Here is a 24,410-nt window from a genome sequence, read left to right as displayed (position 1 = left end):
ATGGTTTGGACAATTTCACTGATCAACAGTTGGTGGCAGTAAAGAGACAAAAAACAGGATCTGGTTGTTTATATGGATGTAAAAATGTGAAAACAAACTAAGCTTTGAAATTGTTCCAGAGAGAAAATAAAAGGTCGAAAGGCTTCTCAAGGTTCAAGATTACTTGCTTGGGTGACAGATACCTAATGTAAGAACCCTGCGTTTGTACAAGCTTCATAACAACCATCGTTATCTTATTATGAGTGTTTTACTGTCCTGGAAAAATTAATCCCTATGCAAATAATTTCCTGTCTATATGACCATAGTGACCTTCAGCCAGAGACGTCACTTAGTTCAAATATCCTGTGTTTCATTAACACATTAAGCCGTTATCACAATGTATGCTCTCAGCGTCAACCATTGTTAGATCCCAAAGAATGGATTATGGTTTTAAAATATTTCCTCTCTAATCCAATCATTCCTCTGAAGACATTACATTCCCTAAATTCCATGAAGCCTTCAGAGAAAATAATGAAGATTTACTTGTCTTGACTGATAGTATGTATAACTATCTAAGATATGACTTCTAGTCTTTATTTTCTATTCTTTTTTTGGTTCAAAGCCAAAGTCAGCTGAGCCGGATTATCTGCAGCCACACTGGACGTCTTCAGCCGGGTTATGTCCGGGTCTCCACACAAAGAAAGCCTCTGTCTGCCTCTCTGCTGTTTGTAAGGAGGTTTGAGCATGCATGCAGTTTTTACAGACACTTGGTTAACTGATTCTCAAACACTTAAGTGTTGTTCATACATTTTGCCCTTATTTAAAAGAACATGCACACATTTAAAGATTTAATAAAAACAGCTGCAGAGTTTAAACCTCACTTTGATGGATTACAGAACTCCAACAAGTTTAAAAAATCTGCTGCAGACAATTTTCCTATATTAAACTTTAAAAATACATCAAACCCAAGGCTGTGAGTACTGGTGGAAGATACATTATTAGGACTTAACCTGTATAGTAAATATTGACCTTGTTCATCAGCAGGACATGTTTTCATAACACAGTGCTATTCTGTCTGAGTCAGCCTGTAGAGGAGTGTTAAACCCTGATTGCTGACTGACATGGCTGCCACTGTGTCTCTTCACTTTTCATCTATCATCACTGTGACTGTGAGTCCAACGCTTTATGACTTCTGTTGTGCAGTTTTACATTATACTTAAGTGTGTCAGACAACATTAGCTCACTGTAGCCTGCTTCATTTAAATGTAACATCTTATATAGATATTTATCTACAGAATAAGTCATGCCAGTGTAAATAAACACTCTTAAGATGTAAATATAGCTGATGGTAAACATTCAGTTTGCTGTTCTGTGAGAAAAGGATGTCAGTGATAACTAAATAAAATGTTGTCTTCTTAGTGTTGTAAGATATTCACTTATTTATGAAAACACAATAATTTTGTACACTAAAAATAGATATTCATTCTTATTTCAGAATTGCTGAGTCACCAGAATGACAGTAAGTGTGTTTTGTTCCTGGCTGACCTTTTCCTTGAACAAGTTTCAAAGTGATCATCCTCCCCACGCTGTTTCTTGTCAAGAAATGAAGCATGGAGAGTCATGAAGACGCACAGGAGCACCACCTCCTGGGTGATACCAGAGTTTAATAATAACCCTATGAAGAATGGCCAACGAATAACTATCTTTATTTGAATGTTCCCCATACTGTAATGGAGATTTAAAAAAATCAACTCGCATAACTGAAACGTTAAGGTTCTTTATTACTGCTGGTTTATTATGTTTTAATTCTAATTAAACTATTTTGTGTAATATCTCCACAGTTGATTGATTATGATTTATTTACTTTAAAACGGTGCAGGTTGGGCTCAGGTTTGTGTCTTGGACTACGAGTAAGATGAAAGTATATAACTTAAAAATGTAACCTGTCAGCTGGTTGAGTTTTCAGTCAGGAAGCTGAGGAGTCAATGCGGAAGATAGTAAGTGTGTACAGTTTGGTGTGAAGGAGTGCGCCGGCGCGCGTGTGTGAAGCGCGTAGAAGCCACGCCACCTCCTGAGAGGGGTTCCCTTTTCCAACAGTACGCAAAGAGCAGAGAGGCTGACGGAGCTCTTTTAATGTCTGCAAACTCGCACAACAAACAACAAGGAAGTCCCGCAGAGGATCGGCTGGAAACCTGAACTCAGAGTGCGGTTCTGAAAGTGAAATGACCAGATTTGAAGGGTGATTTGAGCCGTTTTTGCGCCTCTCGTGCGCTCTCTCGTCGGATCTCCAATGCCCAAAGAGTACAAGAGAAAGTCCTCAAAAGACTTGGGGATAACTGGAACCCCTTTAAACGAGGGGTCACGTTCAGAGAGAAGAACAGCCGGAAAGTCCTCTCAGATCTGCGATGATCTGCTGCAGAAAGCCTCTCTGCACTGCGCTTCATCAGCAACAGGAGAGCCGCTTGTGATGGATGCTCGCCAGGTACCGCAGGTGACCATCACCCCGGAGGGAGGCGGTTCCTCACGGGAGATGCAGCAGGAGGACTTGGAGGATCCGGTGGAGGGTACCCTGCGCAGGAAACTGTCCAACTCTTCCATCTCCTCCACGGGCTCCTCTATTGCGGAGTCCGAGGATGATTTACTGAGTGACAACGAGAGCAAAAGCAAAGGCATCGTCACGTTAGAGCCTCTGGTGGACACTGGAGAGGTGAGGAAACTTCTAAACCCAATTAATTTCATGCTGAGTTTTTCAAAGTGATATTCATGTAGTTCCACAGGTGGAGGTTTCTCGGATCAATGACAGGTTTTCAGAGAGTTTAGAGGCAAATATTGCACAGCTCTACAGACTGTATAAAATGCAAAAACACTGATGTACTCACAGTGAATGCATTGATGAATAAGCTTAAGTCTGTCCACATAAAGCATCCCAGGGGAGAAACAATCGTTAGCCCTGACCTCCCTTATGTCATTTCGAATCTGCCTCCTCTTTAACTCTCATGTTACAGGAAAGTGCTGATGTTCAGAGATCATGCAACAGTGAAGCACAGCAGCACACAGACAGCAGCACAGAAACAGCAATTAGCAAACAGTTTTACTCCCTCGCAAAAAACCACTGGGATCTCTTTGAGCGCAGAGAGGATGCAAAGAGCAGAGTTTAATTTATTTTTTTAAAAGGCCGATAAACACTCAGTGAGCTTTACAGAACACATCATGCAGTGGGAATTAGTTATGTTTACAATTTGTACTCCTGTAGCTGTGCAGTTTTGAAATATTGGACCTTTCAATCCTAAGATGGTTCTTTCGGTTAAAGTCCTGTAAAAGAAGAACCTGCAGATTGCAGGGTCAGCAAAACAGCTCAATGTGAAAATAGATTTTTCCTATTTGAAATCACTCCTCGTGTTTCAAGGTTCACAAAAGCTTCTCATATCACCTAAATGATCCGATAACAGTCTGGAATCTGAGCCAACATGAAGTCAATGAATAAGCTTCACAAATCAAAAACACCAGCAGCCGTTTTTGTTTTCATGGTGGTGTTTCTGTTTGAATAATCTCTTTGTGACTTCTTTTCCTATGCAGGTTATTCCTGAAATTAATGTTAATAAAATGTATCGGTTGCATGCTAAATGTAAGATCCATGATGGGTTTGATTCTATGTTTTGGAGCTGTTCTCTCCAACCTTGAACGCTGTGTGTGTCCCTCCTTCAGCACACACTAGTTTTGAGGGATTGGCCTTTAATTCATTGAACTTTGAGGGTGGAAATTTGTTTGCCTTTGACATTCTTCGCTGACAAAGCTTACTCAGTAATAACACGCACACAATAGGTTTTTACATGCCTTCTCCCAAGCACAAACTCTGACAGTGTGATTCTAGATTTGGGCTTGATCACTTTTTCTGCTTGTGATTTGCGGGGAAGTTGTGTGTGATCGCAGTGAGTCACCTCTTGTTTTGCCTGGTTGACAAGCATAATCTGCTTTTTGTCGACACTACCACCACCACATCACCCTCAGTCTTTTAGCCTTTCCTGCTCTCTTTGCTTTCTCCATACAAGGGCTGTAGCTGTCACTTTCCTTTAAACACACAATACACATTGCCCATTAAACCTGTGTAAGTGTGTGTGTGAGAGAGAAGGAAAGAGAGAGGATGATATTTCCAGTGTTCGCTCAACGTCACATTGTCCACTCATGAGGCTAGTACAAAGTCACTTTTTGTTCCTAAAAGGCACCGTAACCTTTGTGGAAATGTGTTTTTACCTCTCTGAAGATCTCCCCTTCAGACCACACACCCACGTACACACAAAAAGTTCAGCACAGGCCAACATGTCATTGTGTAATAGTGTTTTTTTGTGGCTAATTCGAGCCCTGGCCTTTGACATTTAACAAAGAGGCACTTCAGGAAGTCAGAAACACTTGTGCTCCAGTACTTGCGGGTTGTCAGCTCACACTTGAATACATGTTTGATAGAGATTCAGCTTTAAGACAGCAGAGGAGAAAGCAGGCTCAGAATTTCATCAGGATTCATGTAACAATCTTACAGTGGATTGAATTATCACTGCGAGGTGACAGCACACATTTACATGGAAGGAATAAATTGTGACTGTAGGCCAATAACACCTGGCAGAGTGACTCACACCATCTCACTGTCACCAGAAATTAACTGCTGGAGAATTGGAGGATTTCAGTATCGTGGCTGCTCTGACTGCCTAGATCAGCATGTGTCAGTGTGTCACACAGACACACACACAGATACACATACAGCCCAGTGATACAACAAAAAGGTGTGTCAGAGGAGGCAGAGAGTGTTTAACAAAACCAACCAGCAAGCAAACATTAGCCTAATCCTAATAATAACTATTGATTCATGAGGGTAAACAAAACTTTATTGGCTTTACATTTATTGTTTTTTCTTGTGATCGAGCAGTCCGAACAAGAAATACAAGTATTTCAGTTTACTCAAGTTCTGCTGTTGAGCTCAATGTTTGGGACCTGTGTCATTTTTTTCTCTACTAATTAGAGGGAAATGTAGTATTTATTGTTTACTTTTATATCTCTTACTGCTTTAGTGACTTAAACATTAAGATTTATTGTAAATGACATAATGAATTCTGTCATATAAAACCTTTTTGTTTAACCTTTTGGCATCTGATGACTGAAACAAGTAAAGAGTCACTGAGTTTCAGGTCATCTATAGGTTAGAGGTAAAACATCCAACAGAAATATTTTTCTTCTTATTTTCTTCCCAATTTATTTTCTCACATCAAGAACCGTCTGATTTTTTAGTTACTCTTTTTGGCTAGATCTTGATGCTGGATCTGATGTAGATATACACGATGTGTACAGTATAGCTCCTGACCAGTCAAACCCACATGGTACTCCAGAATCATCATGTCATACATTTTAATGAATCCATCAGTTGAGTCATTTTTTTGCAGAACATGTAAATTCATTTTGATACTCTGAGCACATTTTGTAGGGGATGCTGTTGTGTATTAATTTCACTAGGGTTTTGAATGCATGTCTTTTACTTTTAAAACAGTATCTTGATACAGTTGTATTATAGCTGTAGAGCCACAATGATGAAGTAAGGGCCTGTGTCTACTGCTGGCTTTTTTCCATAGGCAGAGCTTTTTTTCTGTACAAAACCAAAGCAGTACAGTGCTCAGTGTGCTAAGAGCAAAAACCACCTCATTGAACATTTTAAAACAGACTTAACAGTCAGTAATAAGGAAAGCAGAAGTGCCGTGAGACGACTTTTGGAGCTTGGCAACAGTAAACCATCAAGAAGGTCTGAAATTTAGGTCATGGGCACTGCTAACACAAAACACAGCAGGACATATTTTTTAAGGGCCTGTGTCCACAAACAAATTTTTTTTGTATCAGCAGTGTCATTTTCCAAATAAAATCAACATAAGCTACGTTTTTCTGCACTCAGTGTCAAAAGCACAATACAGTCCTTGTTTTCTGCTTGTTTTGTGTTGTTTTGCTCAAAGCGCTCTCGGATAACATATTTCAACTTTTGGAACATGTCTGCGCTCAGCAATTTCACTTCTTTTTCAATGAGCAATCAAAATCAAGAGGGAGTTCTTCCGGCATTTACTTTGTCAACAACAACTTACTCATCGCCTTCTTTGCAAATTCTTCTTTAACAGAAGCAGATACAAAGCATAGTAAGCAATTTAAAACAGATCAGGCGTAGAAAACGTTTCACAACTCTCGTAATGTCACAATGGTTAGAGCGAGGAGAAGTGCTCTGAAATTGGGGTCATGGTTGCTGCTGGTGCAAAAAATGGCGTCAATGGATACAGGGTCTAATAGACCAATTAACAGAATTAAAAGCACTCGGCTAACAAAGATTATTGTAGTTGTTCTTTAAGCAAAAAAAACACTCTTTCACAACTTTCTGACTAAACAATTAATCCAATAATCTTACAGTTTATTAGAAGATTAAATGACTTCAAAAATAATCATTAGGAGAGGTCCTAACTGGTACTTCCTTCAATATTTGAAGACAGCCTCTGATGATCTGTACTGTCTTAAAAGTAACTTATAAGCAGAGCTGATTTTAAAAGAGTGACAGAAATGTTATCAGTACAAACTCAGAGTCGTGTCTGTCAGTCAGTCCATGTGTAAAGTGTAAATACAGGAGAACCAGCGGGGTCTTTCTGTTTATGTCAAAACTCTGAGTTTCCGTTCCCTCTCTGTCTGAGAACAAAGCGTTACACCACATAACCCCAGACTTCATATCAAACATAATTCAACCAAACATTAACATTGGGAGAATGTTTATTAGAAGAAAGTCTCCATGTTTTCTGTCTGCATTAAGAGACAAGCCCGAGAGCTAACTACACAGCACGTTAGTGGAAGTGGAACACCTCCACTGTGTGATATTATCAGTAAACAAGCAGCAGCACATTAAGTGAAGCAAATCAGCTGACATTTAACAGAGAGCGTCTGTTGCTGCAGAGTTGTGTTATTACTGAGGAGGTGAAGACACTGGAGCGTGAGAGTCCCCGTTTCATTTCCTGTTTCAATCTGAACAGACAATAAGATGACCTCTCCAAAGCCCGTAGATAAGACCAGAGAGATTGTGTGATTTTTCCTTTCCAACACTTTTGGAGTTTATTTACTTTTCCTTTGATTATCCTGAAGATGGTTGTGTAGAAATATGATCCTCTCAGTGTTTGACTGTTTTAAGAGATTTCAACGGTTTCGTGAAAAAGAGAAAACAAGCAGATCGTCGCAAGTGTGAAGAACTGCAGTGTTTCTGTGAAATATGCAAGCTGTTACTGTGTTTTCTTTTGGTGCGTGTGTGTGTGTGTGTGTGTGTGTGTGTGTGTGTGTGTGTGTGGTGTGTGTGTGCATAGTGACAGACAGAGAAAGAAGGAGAAATGACGGCAGTAGGAGTAGAGTCCTTTGACAAACAACCGTGAAAAAAGTCAACATGTCTGCCAAGAGAAGATAATTCACCTATCAGTCATTTTTAAAAATTCATTTCTTTATTTATTTTGCTTTGTTTGGGATTCAGCGCATACATTGTTGTGTTGCAAACAGTCACATGACACCCAAAAAATTCAGACACCACTAACAAGTGAGTGGGAGTAACGGCTAGTCCCCTGCAAGTATTTGGCGTTAGAGCTGCTGATTCTCCCTCCAAATGTGACAAACTATGCATGTTTTATTAAGTGTGAAGTCTGAAATGCGTCTTGAATATAAACGTAATGAACCTGCACGGTATCTTTAGTTTAATGTCTGTGATTTTAGAAGGATTTGGATCGTGAATTAGAGTCACAGCATGTAAAGCTGGAGATGCTGAATAGAGATGTTGAGCTCAGATAAAAGTTTCCACAGAAATGGCATTTAAGTGACCTAGATGTGAGGTTTCACGAAGTAGAAAACAAAGCCTGGCATCAGATTTACTCTTTAAAGCTGCTCGTATTATCAGATTTTTGTCAGGTAGGCTGGAGTTGACCAAAGAGTTGGGTCTTTATAGCGGTTCTTCTTGTTATCAGATCGGTAATCTGCACCAAAAATAGACGCAAAACTACCGCTGCAACTAAAGATGAAAACAAGGTATTGGTCAAAAGGTAATTCCAGTTTTCTTATCAATGTACATGTGGGTCGGATTAGCATTTAACTTCCCATTTCATTCACGTTAAAGTCTTAAGAACAGCCCGCTTTACTGTTATTATAAACATTAAGTCTGAACATAAGTGTTTTTAAAAAAATGTCCTCCATGTTGTCTACTAGTGCTATTGGAAACAAACATTGCCACATTGTCAACAGGAAGAGGTGAAATCCTACTCTACAGAAACATGCCAGACTCCTCCAGATTGATTTGATGTGGCGTGCGTGATCCGGCCGTCCCTGGTGTCGCTCTTGTTAAGAATCATTAACCATTTTTAAAGGGTTTTGACCAATCAGAATCAAGCATTCAACTCAGCTGGGCGATTAGTAAGAACGCTTTGTAACAATTCTTTTCTCCATAGGCATTTCTAGCCCATTTGTGTGGGTGCTGAAGCCCCTCTACATTGAATCCCAGCACCCCTAAAATTTGAGTGATTTTTTTTTTTTTTCTGTATGTCCTTTTTAACAAGCTGGAAAAGTTTCAAAACCATACAGTACTTGGTTGAAACGTAATATTTTAACAACAAAAGCAGCTCCACAGCGTTTTACATGTTGTGCTTTGCATTTCAAATGAAGTCCAAAAAATAACTCCAATGTCAATTTTTGGTATTTTTGGTACTCACTATAGGGGGCTGTTTTACTCCAGAAACATGCATACTGTTGAGGAGCTGCTGTATCAAAATGAGATGTCTCTCCCCAGAAATTAGTGTTACCATGTGTTTTTTTTATGATTCCAATCAATTTCTCCTTTGCTGTGGCTCAGCATTTAAATGACCTTTATCAAATTTGATGGTTTAGTCACAGACTTTCCCAAAAAGTGTTATACTTTTCTTTCACGAATGTGGGAATTAAATTGCATTAAAATGTACAAAACAGTGAAATGTATCTTGCCCGGCTCAGCACCTCTAAACATCCGATCCTGGAATCGCTCCTGCTGTTCTCCATTACTATTTTCACATCTGTTTGTTTTCTTGTATTTCTTCTCCAGGCCAAGCCGTGGTGGAAGTTAAAGACAGTCGTCTCCTGGCCCTTTGGTGCTACCCAGAGGAGGAAACTGAACTGGGTTCAGCTGGCCGGGCATAAAGGTAGACAAATAATGGGACAACAAATGATGCTTATATCTGTGCACATCCCTGGCTGGGGCCTCTGATGTCCTTTTTTGTGCTTTTTTGACACAAAGTGAAGTCTGTTTTTGTGCAGTCTTTGACACAAGATTTGACTCTTAAGTGTCGTCACACAGTTTCTTCCCTGCAGCTCTTTGTGAGAGGAAAAAGAGACTCAGTCACAGTTAAAACACTTCAGCAGAGCAGAAACTTTCTGTCATGAATGATTGAAGTGGTCTTCTTTAAACACTGTTTCCCTGCTGCAGACAAACACAATGAATTCAAAAGGGCCGACCCAGCCATGTGAACCACTGAAAGAATCGTATCCAGTGTCAAGACAAGCACCAAAGTGTGCCCTAACATTCCCGTCAGAGACTGCACCCTCTGATCCCTTCAGTTTGTGAAATCCAAAGTCTCGTTTTTTATCTCGTCTCAGGAAACTTCAAAGCGGCAGACGAGGGCACCATCCTGAAGAAGTTCTCTGAGAACGAGATGCAGTGTTTCGAGAAGCTGAAGGAGGACGTGCTGCTTCCGTTTGTGCCTGGTTACCATGGCGTTGTGGAAAAAGATGGAGAGTCCTTCCTTCATATGACTGACCTGCTGGCGAACTTTGACCTCCCGAATGTCATGGACTGCAAGATGGGTGTGAGGTAAGGAAGTGAGCTAATTATTATAATGTGTGTGTGTGTGTGTGTGTGTGTGTGTGTGTGTGTGTGTGTGTGTGTGTGTGTGTGTGTGTGTGTGTGTGTGTGTGTGTGTGTGTGTGTGTTTATGTTGAGATATTTTACGTGTTCTGGTATCAGTATGTGTTGCCTGCAGTGTTTGTGCTGTAAAGGGAACACCTGTTATAACTGCAGGCTACATGCTGGCTTCCTGCCACTGCGGGCGGGGTGCCTCACTGTATCATGTGCACAGGCGCAGACACACACACACACACACACACACACACACACACACACACACACACACACACACACACACACACACACACACACACACACACACACACACACCAAAACAGATTGCACATACATATATATGCATGAATGCACACATGAATGTAAACATGCATGTGTTGGTGCATGCATGGACGTGCAGGTGAAGACCTTCACTGCTCAGAGGAGAGCTTCTGGTTCGACACACGACTAAACACGCACAAACGCATGCATGCCACCCACACACTCACAGGGTCACTGAACTCTCATACACACATAGTGACACACTTCAAGATAAACAATTTAACCTTTTTACTTTGTGTCTGTGTTTGCGTGTGTAGAATGTTTGTGTTTCTGAGTCTTAACACACGCAGAGACGTGTACAAACACACACTCAGGGTGTCCCTGGAGACTCCCCTCTGTCAAAAACACTCTCAACCACAAAGCTGCAAAAACCACTTACTTAGACTTGTGCGCACACACACACAGTCTCTCACACAATTGCACTCAGCGCTGGAGTCTCCTCTCAGCTTCCCCCTTTCGCACAGAGAGGAAGTGCACATTCACAAACTGAAACTGAAATTCAAATCTTTTTGGATGTAACCGACTCTGGTGTGAGTAAGCCAAGTGTGAACATGCTTCTGCGCACCAGCAGAATTTGATACTCAGACAGAAGGCTGCTCTCAGATGTGCAGATCAGTGATGGCAACTTTTTGCATCATTCATCTATCTGGAAGAGTGAACATCTTTTAAAAAGAGCTGGTCTGACTTTAGTCCAGCAAGAGAACATTGAGAAAGGTCTGACTGAAAGGTCATACTGCAAATACATGTGTAATATCTAAAACAACTAAAATTGAAACGTTAGTCCCTGTCTGTGACTAACCCTCATGACTTTAAAACTCTTCTTTCCAGCAGGCCAAATGTAGTTTGCAAAAACTTTCTACATAAAATGTTTCACCAAAATCCACTCAGTGCCCCCTGCAGGCCTGGAGCACTGCGGCTGGGTTTTCTAGGTTTGCATGTTTTTGACTTTACATCATTTGTTGCAGTTGTTTTAGATGACTTTTGTTTCCTAATTTGCAACCTCCTCTCCTTAAGGGGATCTTTTTGGGCTGCTTCAAGTATTTTTGTACTGTATGACTATTTGTCATTACTTATTTTTGTACAAAGAACATCTAAAAACTATCTGTAAACATGCTGCTCCAACAGGCTCTGAAGTATTTCTTCTGCCTTCTCTTTCAGGACGTATTTGGAGGATGAGCTGGTCCGAGCGAGGGAGCGACCTAAGCCAAGAGAAGACCTGTACAAGAAGATGGTGGAGGTGGACAGTGATGGGCCAACTCCTCAGGAACACACCCAACAAGGAGTCACCAAACCTCGCTACATGCAGTGGAGGGAGAGCATGAGCTCCACCAACACAATGGGCTTCAGGATAGAGGGGATCAAGGTAGAGGGAGCCGGTGATGACACTATCAGCGTGTCATTTACAGGATTGTCTTAGCGGGGAAGGCATGACTAAAACTATAACTGCCATGAATCTTTAGATCAGTTGTTAAAATGTGGAGGTGAAACAGACATAGTTCCGTATAATGAGCAGCCTCCACGTAATTACATTTGTGAGGTACCAAATATACGCTAGACACGTGTATGGTGAAAAACGGATGCTGGTTGAGCTGAGGAGCTGGACTGGAGGTGACTCGGGTGGAGGAAGGATGCAATGATTGAACTGAAACAACGACTGAAAGCGGAACAGAGAAGAACAGTATTGAACTTTTGGCAGCAGGATGATTGGTCAGCTGACCACCAGAACAGGAAGAGAGAGATTTGTAGAGGGACTGACATTAATAGATGATCATTTAAGAATGAATGAAGAAGCTAACCTTGTAGAGATATCCCCATGAAGTATTATCTCACCACACTGCCATCACCTTTCGCTCTATGCCGCGTTTTAGCACCTATCCGCTCATGTTTTGATAAATATATGGTTGTTGAAGTTAGCCTTGTATCTATTGTTGACAGGTTGTATCGCCTCTCCTCCGAAACTGAGTCACTAAATTATGGCAGGTTTAAAAAACTAAAATAATTTTTGTCCAATCATACCTTAAAAAAATAATATAAACATATGTAACAAGAAATGTCTACCAACATCCAGATCGAACCATACATTAATGTCTTTTCCTCTCTTTCAGAAATGTGACGGCACATGTCGAACTGACTTCAAGAAAACCCGATCGAAGCAGGATGTCATCCAGGTGTTCAGGGACTTTGTCAAAGGAAATGTAGACATCATAGTACGTGGCAACTTTATTTTTTCTGCACATATGCATAGTCACGTGTTTAATGAAGGACACACACAAACAGGCTGTGCATATACACAAAGCAACCCCGCAGGCATTACTTAAAAGACTACATAAACGAACAGAGCAGTCGGTTAAGCTCCAACATCCGTGTTCAATGTTTGAACAAATGTAAATTATTTTGTAGACACAGTCTGAAAAAGTTGTTCAAAGAAAACAGCCTTAAAGTGTTTGAATTGGAGAAAGCATATATTTACTCTGTCACGCTGTTTGAGTTTTCTATTATGAAAAAAGGTTCCCAGGTATACACACTGGCTACACTTGGTTACACCTTCATCATCTCATGTATGGTTATGGATTAAAAAAATGAAGAAATTAAATCAAGGTCTTACGGTGTTTAATGATGCGCGCTCTCTGTTTTATGAAACACAGGAGTCTTACCTCAGCAGACTGACAGACATCGAGCAGGCCCTGAAGACATCCGACTTCTTCAGGCAACACGAGGTGATGACTGATCTAAAGATGAGTGACATGTTAAAGCTAAACAAACCTTCAGTCCCAAAAAACACTTTAAAGTAAACTCTTCTCTAAAGATGAATCCATTTTCCCGATATATATTTTTGTAGGCTACTTTGTCATTCGTGATGTGGTGGTGTTTGATCTCAACCCAACATAACGCCTTTGGGTGTTATGTTTGGTTGAGACCTGTCAACCTACTTTTCAGTCGTGCCAAGCTGTTTACCTTCTATAAGCAGATGGTCAAATTTGCATTTGTACTGCTGTTGGAAGTGATGAAGGTGACAACTCAAACATTTAGCTAACAACACCTCAGCCAGTATTTCAGCCTGTCTGTTTCAGCTCTTTATTTTGTAGAATGATCTAGAGTTTCTATCCATCAGCAACTTTAGCCATCTCCCCTTCTGTTTTGATTCTAGTCTATGCTAATTATCTTTTACTTTGAGATTAGCTAACGACTTTATCTTTTACATTTTAGTTTTTTAAGCTATTTATTCCTCAGTTTCTACCAAGTCATCTACTTTAACTTTGTCCAATTCTATATATTATCCATGTATACAGACTATTGCAATTATTTTTCCTTAACTTGTAGCTAACTATTGGAACTTTTGCAACGTTTACAATGCTAATACAATACTTTAGCTAAGTCAGGTATTTTGTCCTTAATGTTTATTCAACTACTTATCTACAAGCCTACTTTTGACAAGCTAAGCTCTCAAATGTTTACTTTTAACCTAGCTAGCAATACTAATTTATGGTCTAACTGCTACAACCAGCTTACCTTTACTTCAAGTGAACCATCAGACTTTTTGCATTACTTCTGACCTGAAAATGACTTGACAAGTTTAGCGAGGTTCCCTTCTCATTAACTCACGTTTCGAAAAACACATAGGCGTAGTCGGAAAATTGAAGTGATTATTTATTGGTGCCGGCCTCAGTGCAATATATTTACAAAGAACAAAAAACTCAAAAGACGATTTACAAAAGAAACAATCAAAAACAGGGTCAGTGGACAGTAGTGATGTTAGAGATGTGCAGAAGCTTCAAAGCGTGTGTCAAGTATTTGATGGGGCGTTTCCGCGAAGCGCGTATCGAGGCTTGCTTCATTGAGGGGAGGGGCTGAAAAATGATGACGTTCAAAGCCTCGCGAGCCGCCTGTACTAAGTGACTGATTCAGGAACCAGTTCGCGGGTTTGGTGCGCGATTCGAAATATAAGGGGCAGCGCACAATCACAATCTTATCCCCAATTTGTTTCCACTTTCCCTTTTGAACCGGCCATTGTATCATAAAGACAGACACCTTATTAAGAAGTTCATTATTTATGTGTTGGCATCACAAACATCATTCACTTGTTCAATTCAAAGCTTCACACACCAAAGGGAATTGTTGAGCCGCATTTTGTAATAACGGTGCATTTTGTAATAAACGTCCAAAATGTAATAACTTTTTCATTTCATTTTGTAATAAGCCGCATTTTGTAATAAACTGCCGCATTTTGTAATAAACTGCCCCAACGCATTTTGTAATAAATTTTGCCGCATTATGTAATAAGTTATTACATTTTGAGAAGATTATTACAAAATGCGGCTTTATTACAAAATGAAATGAAAAAGTTTTTACATTTTGGACGTTTATTACAAAATGCACCGTTATTACAAAATGCGGCTCAACAGGGATGGTGTCATTATAATCACTGCGCTTATTTTAAATGTATTGTCCACTTTATGGCGCAGTAGAGCAAATGGAGCACCATGAAGCTTCGGCCTATGAGTGAACCAATTGGATGGAAAGCCTCAATACTTCAAGAAGCTTCATCTCGCCATCACTAGTGGACAGACACTGCTCAAGAAGCCACCTCCTTCTCTTACCAGGCGAAAGACAAACTGCCCCCAGGGAACTCAACACAGCCCTCTTATATATTGTTGACTCCTCCCACTGGGCGTCACTAATTATCAAATGATTTCTACAAACATTACTTTCTAACAATTAATACAACTGTAAAACAAACAATAATACAAACCCCAACAACAATATGTTTATCACAATCTTTGGCAGTACTTTAGCTTACCCTTAACTACCTTTTCAGGGGGTAAAATATACCAACAAACAAACAATTTATTTCCACACCCATGTGGCACTTTTCGCCCCCCATAGACCCTACTTAATCCCCGCACCCAGGCGGTAGGTGATGCAATATGTGCTGTGGTGTTTGAGTGCTGAGTGTATGCGTAATAAAACAATAGGCCTTCAGGTGTGCACCCCCGGCGACGCTACGTAACGGAGAGGGACAGCGGACTGCTGGAGTGGGTGAGAAGAGGGAAACTGACGGGAGGGAAAGTTTGGTGTGTGAGTGTGTGTGTGTGTTTGTGTGTGTGTGTTTGTGTGTGTGTGTGTGTGTGTGTGTGTGTGTGTGTGTGTGTGTGTGTTTGTCGGCTTGTGTGCCAGTGTGTCTCTGCGCACACTGCGCTCCATTCAGTGACGGTGCCGCTCTGTCACAACAAGATAATTTATTTTTCAGCTATTTCAACAGGTTTATTTCTAGCTAAAATGTTTCAACATTTATGAGTGTCACCGTCTAAGTCCTGTTTTTGCTTACAACAAGTTTTCAAACATTCTCAGTCCTAACAATTGTTACGAGTGCAACTTACTTTGTAAAGTTGATTTACTTAACAATTTTCCTCTGACCTCCAGGAGTTAAATCATGCCTGTTGGGAATCTTTTCAGATGTAAGATTGATAGATGAATAAAAAGCAGAAGACAGAAACGCAAACACTAACATGAAACCCTTTCTGTTTGTCATAGGTCATTGGCAGCTCTCTGCTCTTTCTCCATGACCACAAGGGCAAAGCCCAGGTCTGGATTATTGACTTCGGAAAGACCACAGCGTTACCAGAAGGCCAGACACTGACCCACAACATTCCCTGGCAGGAAGGCAACCGAGAGGATGGCTACCTGTGGGGACTGGAAAACCTCATCCAAACACTGAAGTCTGTGAGAAGTGAAGGGACTAGTGGAGAAACATGTTGCTCAGTTACCAAAGAAACAGATGGTCAGTGACCTTTGACTTAAGATGGGTGAAGGGAACTGACTATTTTAGTGGACATCATGAAGGAGATGTTTAGTGTAGCTCAGATAGAGCTTTATAAAACCACTGACAATAAAGATACAATAGACACTGAACAGAGAGGAGAATGTGTCACTAGTTTCTGAATGATTTAGCAAATAAACTGACACTAATTCAACTTTGTACGTGATGAACAGAAGTGAAAGTTTAGAGATTCTGTGTTTCAGGAATGGGATATTACATGTGAAGAAATACGAATTTAATCAATGAGACAGTTTAGTTTAAGTTGATGCATGACCGGGCCAGAGACCTCATAGTCATTTGACTGCTGCACATAACACATTGTCATTATAGAAATACATATTGTATAAGGATTTCAAAATATTATCACTCACTGTGAGGAGAAACGGTCTTTATTGTATAACAGTTTCAGTTCTTCCACAGATTTTTTTTGTTCCCTGTAATCAAACTTTAATTTAAACTTAAAAATTACATTTTAATCACTTTTATTTCATGGGCCGTTACAAAATGTGTAGGATCTGTACACTGCACTGTTTGTTCTAGCACAATCTTTGGTTGGTCTTGGGTTGAGATGTAAATGAGTGAGAATGTAAATGGAATTAAAAAGGGAAAATGTTATTTAAATTGTGACGTTTGTCGGACTGATTTAACATTTTTTGACACCATTTTGAGCAACTGACCACAAGAATACAATCAATATATATGTGTATTTATTCAGGGCACAGTAAGGTTAGATGAAAGTGTGGGATACAGTATATTGCATAGAGTGCATTTTTGGTTGAGGTGTGTAACATCCTCCACTTTATATAAAGAATGCAGAGAAACTTTTTAGGGGGTGTGAAATAAATACAGCAGGTAAAAAACTACAGGGATGTTTCCAAAGTATCTTTGTATAGAAAACAAAGTGAGCCTTTTCTAACGATGCTAATGTCTGTTGACCACTGAAGAACCAAGACACAAGAACAAATGAACGCATTTCACGTTAGGCTCAAAAAAGAATAAAAAACATATCTGCCCAACAGATTAAATAAGAATACACAATAACATAAATACTGAGTATATATTCATAACAACTGAATTTGAACTGTTTGAACTGAGATACCTGCAGCAGCATGTTTCTATATCAAAGCTGAATACCTCCCTCTGCTGAGTAAACATAGGAACTACCAGTACTGCATGAGCAGCTGCAGTGTAGAGGTATCAAACGGCAGTGATCAACTACAAATACAAATCCATCAATAACATAATTGCATACAAATGAAACAGCTACAAATACAATGGGTTAGTCCAGTGTATGAAGGTAAGTACAAAAATAGCAAATACTTTCACAGCTGCATGGTCATCAGCAAACTCTACAAGCTTATATGTTCATGAGGCCTCCCATCAGACGAGCAAATATTGAGACATCAGGAAAGAGATTAAGGATCTTATAAAGAATATGAAAAGCTCAATGAAGTGAAGTGTGATCCCTGATTACTCACAGAACACACAGACAGTAATTTAAAAGAGTAAGCTATTACCACAAAGTAGACAAAACCTTAATCCACCAGGACAACATTTAGGAACATGTTGTTTGAAGACAACATTTTAAGAAGCCACCTCCAGTGTGATGCATAGGTGTTTCTAGACAATTTTTTGGGGGTGCTGAAGCCCCTCTAAATTGAATCCCAGCACCCTTAAAATTTGAGAGATTTTTTTTTATTACTGTATGTCCTTTTTAACAAGATAGAAAAGTTTCAAAACCATACAGTACTTGGTTGAAATGAAATGTAATGACTATAGGGGGCTGGTTTACTCCCTAAACATACGTACTGTTTATGTATATGTTGAGGAGCAGCTGTATCAAAATGAGTTGTCTTTCCCCAGAAATATGTTTCTTTTATGATTCCAATCCATTTCTCTTTTGCTGTGGCTCAGCATTTAAATGACCTTCATCAGATTTGATGGTTTAGTCGCAGACTTTCACAAAGAGTGTGATACTTTTCTTTCACAAATGTGAGAATGAAATTGCATTAAAATGTACAAAACAGTGAAATTTATCTTGCCTGGCTCAGCACCTCTAAACATCCGATCCTAGAATCGCCCCTGGTGTGATATTTCCAGGAAACCAGCTACAACTCTTTAAACATGGACCAAGACCAGCAGCATCAACCTGGCAGAGCTCAGAGTGACCTAAAGAAATGAAAAAAATCAGGTTCTGCGTTCTCACTATGCTGATAAAGACTTTGTGTCCAAGATGTCAAAAAGAGGAAACTGGTACTCAAAGATAAGGAAATAAAGTAGGTTGTGTATTTTTGAGATTTTATTTTGTGCATGTGTTATAGCCTAGCTTTCGTAAATACCTTTTGTTTCAGTATATTTAAGTGTATGTGTTTCACATTATCTAGGTTGAAAGGAGATTAGAGTTATGGAAGCTTACCTGGCTGTACCATTGGTAACTTAAAAATGAATAAAATAATTAATGTTCACAGAAACTTTGCAGAAACGTTGACCTGAAAAAACATGCTTTTAGATTATCTTCCCAATGGCTCAATGTTTTCCTGCTTGTTCCGGTCAAACTGTACACTACAAACTAAACCAAATCATTATCAAGATGCAACAAAAAAAAAAACATACTGCCAAAGCATTCATGAAAACAACAAATCTAACCTAAAAGGTAGAAAAAAAGGGAGTCAAACTATACATCAGTTATTCATGTCAGCAGGTGCCAACATTGTGGTCAATGAGAGAGTGCACGGCCTCATGATGCCCTGCGTTTCAGCTTCACTGTTCAGCTACCAGTGTACCAGAAGCCCTGAACGGTGCTCTGAGTCCAGCGTTGTATCACAGTGCAGAGGAGCGTTTGTGACATGTGAGTGTTTCCAGCATTCCAGGAGCTCTAATGATTTGATGTTGTGGCTCTCAGACCTTGGTGAGGGAACATTGTGTTTGTACTTGTTGTTCCAGAAATCCAAAACTCATGTCATGGGTTCTGAAGAAAGGGGCTCCATCTGAGATTTAATTCTATTATCATTTAGAGTCCCTGTTACAGTCGTTTGTTATTCAGAAGGGAGTTACACTGAGGTCTTCAGACAGAGAAAAGCCTGAGTCTCGATCCCGGGTGGGTTTCTCAGCTTTGGTGTGTCTCCTCACGTCCTCATGTCCGTAGCTGGCGTGGCGTTTCAGCAGCAGTTTTGGCATACAGGAAGAGGAGGTGTGGAGGCCGAACGTCAGTCCCAGACTGGTTCCTGAGGAGACACTGGGGGCCGAGCTGGTGTTGGTGATGGTTTCTGAAGCTTTGGGGTTAACCAGGGGCAGACTTTCTGCCTCGTAGCTTTGCTCATCATAGGCGTAGTTGACGTTGCCACAAGGGAAACTCTGCAGTTTAGCCAGGTCCATACCAGCCTTACTGCTACCACCTACTGGGGCTTTATGGGTGGACAAGCTCATGGCAGCTTGAGCCTGGCAAGATGGGGATGGAGTCGAAGGAGGGCAGAGGCTGGGGGGGCTGTCACATCCAGCGTCGTGGTTCTCTGAAGCCAGGCTGCAGGTCTGAGGTGCCTGAGTGCTGGAGGTACTGGTAGGCGAGCTTGAGAGCGGCATGGACTGAGTGTGAGAGAGTGTTTTCTTCCCTCTGAAGTTTTCTAAAACCCAGGAGCCATATGTGGGGTTCCACAGGTTCTTCGTCTTGTTCTTCAGCCTCTGGCTCCCCGAAGAGGAGCTGTTCCTGGAGCAGGGTCGGTGATGAGGAGGCTCAGGGTGGAACCAGTGGCCTCCTGCGCACATGCCTGCTGTTGACAAGCCAGGAGCAGGGACAGACTCGGCCCAGGACGGCTCCAGAGTCTCACGACATGACGTCACTTCCTGTTGGACAGGTTGGGTTCTCTGGAGAAGCAGACGGGGCTTTGTGGGCTGTGGGGGCAGAGGGCTGGAACCCAAGCCAAGAGAGGAAAGACCAAGCTGGGAGGAATCCTGGGTAACAGGATGGGACACCAGGAGTGGGGTGAGGCTGGAGGAGGTGTGGTCAGAGGGACGGATTATTAAACCACCATCATCCTCTGAATTGGGGGTGTATTCCACAGGCAGGGGTGTGTTGATCACGTCTGGGTCCTGAATTAGGAAGAACATAAAAAACAATATTAAGAAAACAGAAACACACAGAATATCATAGATCTACAGATGAATGGGAATCATACCTGAGAGCAGTAATTTATTCTCTCCAGGATGGAAGAAAAGTTTGGTCGGTGCTCGGGACAATGCTGCCAACACTGAGTCATGATTCGATAGCTGCACAGACACAAATTCAACATGTCAGTCATTTTTTTCATAGAGATGAAAGTGTTTTTTTTCCTCATCTCTGTACAATTCTCAAACATATCTATCAGTCAGTGCCACCGCCCATCATACCTTTATTAATGAAGACAGCACAGCAACCATTACACTAGCAGTACAGATTACATCCATGTGATCCAGCAGCAAAAACACTTAATGATTTACAGCTTACCTTTCTTTGAAGTCAAGCACACGGGACATTAGTTATCAATAAATCTAGTCTTATACTGACGACTTGTCCTGTGTTTTTAATAATAAATGAAGTCATGCTGCTGTGCCTCGTGCTTTGATGTTCACATGTCTCTGTTTCTTTGGGAAGTTGTTTTCATTTCCGCTGTGCAGAGGGATTGTTTCGGTGAACATAATCAACTTCACATCACGCACAGAGAAGAGAAGTGCTTGTGCCAGGTCTGCTTAAGTAATAGAGGTTAAATCTGCTGTAACTAGTAATGAGAGAAGACACTCTGGTTGGTTTGACTCATCCAAACACATCTTGGAATAATCAAGGGACTTAATCCAACCCTTTAGAGGCTAGAATGTGCGCTGCTTCATAGCAAAACATAGTTGGACAGGCCCCAATTCACTTTGTGACATGTGCTTTCCACGTTTTTGATCATTTAAATAAGACATTAAGTCTCTTTGCTGATCTTGTGAGTAGGAAGTGTTCCCCGACAAAAAAATCTCACTATGCTTTCCCTCATCAGTCATGTGTATCACTCATGGTTATTACTTGTGGTTGAGAATGTAAAAGACGTCTGTTTCTTCAGCATGCTTTTAATAGATAGATAATTAACCTTACTGATGGTCACATTTTCTGTTGCTGTTCATAAATTACACCAGTATTGATTTCAGCCCATCTTGATCACTGAACAATATCCTGTACTCTGTGCAATAACTGTACAATAACCATGCAACACACTGTGCAATATCCCTGCCACTTTAACATCCATGTATATATCTTATTTCATTCCCAGCCTTTTTATACATAGCTAACTCTAACTATTCTGTATATACTTTATGATTATATTATTTTATTTGTATTTAGATCTTATCTTTATTTGATCTTATTTTATTTGTATTTATATCTTATTTTATTCCTTCTTCTATTATTATCTAACTTCCTTACATACTGTTTATAAGAGCTCTGTAATTACTGAATTTCCCTCCCCGGGATAAATAAAGTATTTCTGATTCTGATTCTAACCATCAACCAAGAACTCCTCAAAGGGGCTTCAAGTTTGAGGCGACTTACTGATAACCCAGAAACCGTGAACTTAACATATCCACATCTCTTTACTGGACTCTGTCAGTACTCACACAGGCCCAGGACAGCTCTTAGGAGGATCCATCCTGCCTCCACTGGTAACAAACTCCAGCACCTCTTGGTTGGTTTTGCAGGGATACGGCATGTAACCCAGGGAGAAGATCTCCCATAGCAGCACTCCGAACGACCTGCAGGGGGGGAGAGAGCTCAACAGCTGAGTTCACTCCATAATGTGAATCACATATTGAACCTTCCCTGTTTTCATCCTCATCAGACTGATGATAGCAGAGTCAATACTATATATTTCTCCAAAGAATACTTCAGCCAGATAGAGATGTAATCACACGTTGGAAGGAAGCCAGGACTGAATTAGAGAAAGCTTTTAGCTGCTTTGCAACAAACTACGAACCTCCCAAGCTGTCTTTAGAGTAACGTGTTCTCTTCTCTACACTGTTTTTGCAGCTTGGTCTCAATTACTGTATTTTAAAAAGCAGTGTGCACCTGAGAGGACAGCCAGAGTAGATTATTACTTTATTACTCTGTTGACCTCCCTAAACGTACAGTTCCCCACATGGTGGTCTCGGTTCTAGTAATTGAGTAGTAAACCACAGAAGTCAGCACTCTTTTTTAGAAATTGTTCTCTGGAAAACATTCCTCTTCCAAAACAACCTCAAGCAAGAATTTGCCTCTTCTGAGTTTAATTATACTTATGTGGTGAATTGCAACTGATCCTGCCCATAATCCCAGCCCCATGTTTGACTGTGAGTCTTTATGGACTGCTGTATAAATCCACAGTCTACACATTGTTTGATTTGTGACTATAAACTTAAGACTTTTTCAGACTTTATCCAAAACAAACACTTCCTCTGTTCTGCAAAGATAAAGATTCAATGGTATTGGTCCATGCTGAATATCTTTCTCTCTGGTCATTGGAGAAGTGGTTTAGACACTTATTCCCCAATTTGCCCGTTGTATTAAACCATACCAAAGCTCACAGAACAGGGTGTTGTTTGCTCAGTTGGAGCTGTGTCTTGAACACAGATGCTGTTTTGTCCTCACAGATGCTCGCTTTATATTCCACTCTTTAGATGATGAGTCCTCTGTAGGTCTGTCTGGTTGTGTTTAGGAATAAAAATGCCTTGTTTTGTAAAAGTTCCTTTAAGCTTGTGTTGTAATGATCACTTTGGAATTAGCTGGGACGAGTTGTTGGGATACTTTTTACCACTTAAGAGGAGGACTCAGCGCTTTGGCATCATTATGTGTGAAAAATCAAATTTTCACTCCACCATGTGGTGTGAGCTGTATGTTGTTAACATTTACATATGCATGTTGTTACTATGGATGTGAAAGATGTAGTGTAAGCCAAATGGTATTCATTAAAATGCAAAGGAATGAGTGTCCACCAATCAATTAAATGCAGATCTTCCTTGTAGATAAATTCCTTCTGGGCCATCACGTGCGGTACATATTGTGTGTTTAGTATTCATACCATGTATCAGTCTTGCAGGTGAAGATTCCCTCCATGAAGGCCTCTGGTGGCATCCATTTGACCGGCAGCATTGCACGACCACCTTTCCTGTAATAGCTTGCTCTGGGGGAGGAAAATAAATCTGTTTTCACAGCTTCCATCTATCACTACTTTAGAAGAAAAAGAACACAGCGCAAGGCTGCTAACTCTGTTAGGGACAATAGAGTAGCTTCATAAATTGCTCTCTATTAAACACATTTACTTATGCTCCTGCAACGGAAATATCAGCATGAGTTATCTTGTGTACTTTGCTATGTTGACTGCTGGTGTGATGACGATTCAGCATACAGACCTGTAAATATCTCGTGCCATGCCAAAGTCTCCTATTTTGGCAACTCTGTCTGGTCCAGGGCAAGTAAGCAGGCAATTTCTAGCAGCGATGTCTCTGAAAAACACAAGATCTGTTATGAAATGTAGCTTCATGATTTCACTTAAGTCTCTTAACTCTTAATGGTAATAACAGATTAGGCCCAGAACTCAATGTTTTCCCCAATATTAATCAAATAAATCATTTAATAACAAGGTTGACATGATTATGGGACTGGTAATTTAAATCGAATTTACAGTAAATGAAATGTCAAAACGACAGTATTTCCTCGTCCCGTCTTGTGCGATAGTTATCATGTTTGGTACCAAACATTCGGCACAAGATTTTGTATTCTTCAGTTAAATAGATATCGTGATGTTTCATTGTATGATTGTCTTGCAATTGATCAATTATCTAGAATCGCTGTCTTATGATGTTATCATGGGTTACATGCTGTATATCAAATCAATTTGGGTCACACCCTGCATTTTCCACCCATACTTAGCAAGAATATGTTGATCAGTTTATGATTAAAAAAGAAGCCTCTCAGATTATTGCCTTTCAAGAGTGTTTGTTGAATGAAAGGGCATTTTTATAGATCAAAACATCCTTCCTACCACTGCTCTTAAATGTTACAGCAGCCACTTTTTCCATGTAGCTCTAATGAGTAAACACAAAAAAGAGTACAGCATGTATTGCTCCCTCTGTATTTAGAGCTCTCAGTGAGAGTAACTGTGTGTGGATCTGAAACCTGTGTATAAAGTGGTTCTCCTCCAGGTAGCGACACCCAAAGGCGATGTCTCTGGCCATCTGCAGCAGGTCCCGCATGGTGAGACAAGAGGTCTGACCCTGGAGACAGCACAGCTCAATTTAGATAACCACACAAACACACTCTCCTTAGACAGACACACAGACACACACACAGACACAGACACAGACACAGACACAGACACAGACACAGAC

General features: G+C 40.5%; 2 protein-coding genes and 1 long non-coding RNA gene across 3 annotated transcripts in view; 1 reads left to right on the top strand and 2 right to left on the bottom strand.

The window, feature by feature from the left end:
* Positions 1 to 1,673: 1,673 nt before the first annotated feature.
* Positions 1,674 to 14,256, bottom strand: LOC117806498. The gene is made up of 3 exons (XR_004629674.1): positions 13,826 to 14,256; positions 12,877 to 12,951; positions 1,674 to 2,620 (listed from the first exon to the last, which is right to left on the bottom strand). It is a non-coding gene; the product is annotated as an uncharacterized LOC117806498 (long non-coding RNA).
* itpka (inositol-trisphosphate 3-kinase A) lies at positions 2,002 to 16,661 on the top strand. The gene is made up of 7 exons (XM_034675451.1): positions 2,002 to 2,686; positions 9,089 to 9,185; positions 9,640 to 9,853; positions 11,381 to 11,585; positions 12,328 to 12,429; positions 12,868 to 12,939; positions 15,755 to 16,661. Exons 1-7 carry the CDS (start codon positions 2,270 to 2,272, stop codon positions 16,007 to 16,009), a joined length of 1,362 nt encoding a protein of 453 aa, XP_034531342.1. The 5' UTR covers positions 2,002 to 2,269; the 3' UTR covers positions 16,010 to 16,661.
* A 1,665-nt stretch (positions 16,662 to 18,326) lies between these two features.
* The window catches only part of ltk (leukocyte receptor tyrosine kinase), a 37,911-nt gene continuing 31,827 nt past the window's right edge, over positions 18,327 to 24,410 (bottom strand). Inside the window, 6 exon segments of the mRNA XM_034675442.1 lie at positions 18,327 to 20,126; positions 20,213 to 20,303; positions 21,666 to 21,800; positions 23,102 to 23,203; positions 23,433 to 23,525; positions 24,199 to 24,296. Coding sequence (XP_034531333.1) covers positions 19,080 to 20,126; positions 20,213 to 20,303; positions 21,666 to 21,800; positions 23,102 to 23,203; positions 23,433 to 23,525; positions 24,199 to 24,296 — 1,566 coding nt within the window. The 3' untranslated portion in view covers positions 18,327 to 19,079.

Source organism: Notolabrus celidotus, chromosome 22 (genome assembly GCF_009762535.1).
Source record: "Notolabrus celidotus isolate fNotCel1 chromosome 22, fNotCel1.pri, whole genome shotgun sequence".
In the NCBI taxonomy this organism is placed as follows: domain Eukaryota; kingdom Metazoa; phylum Chordata; class Actinopteri; order Labriformes; family Labridae; genus Notolabrus; species Notolabrus celidotus.
This window is presented reverse-complemented; position numbering and strand designations above follow the sequence as displayed.

What these genes read in the sequence shown, in the direction of transcription:
- itpka (XM_034675451.1), top strand. Translation starts at nt 2,270, where the DNA reads ATGCCCAAAGAGTACAAGAGAAAGTCCTCAAAAGACTTGGGGATAACT. An exon ending in TCAGCTGGCCGGGCATAAAG is followed by an intron (nt 9,186 to 9,639) that starts GTAGACAAATAA and finishes ATCTCGTCTCAG; the next exon opens with GAAACTTCAAAGCGGCAGAC. An exon ending in AAGGAAATGTAGACATCATA is followed by an intron (nt 12,430 to 12,867) that starts GTACGTGGCAAC and finishes TATGAAACACAG; the next exon opens with GAGTCTTACCTCAGCAGACT.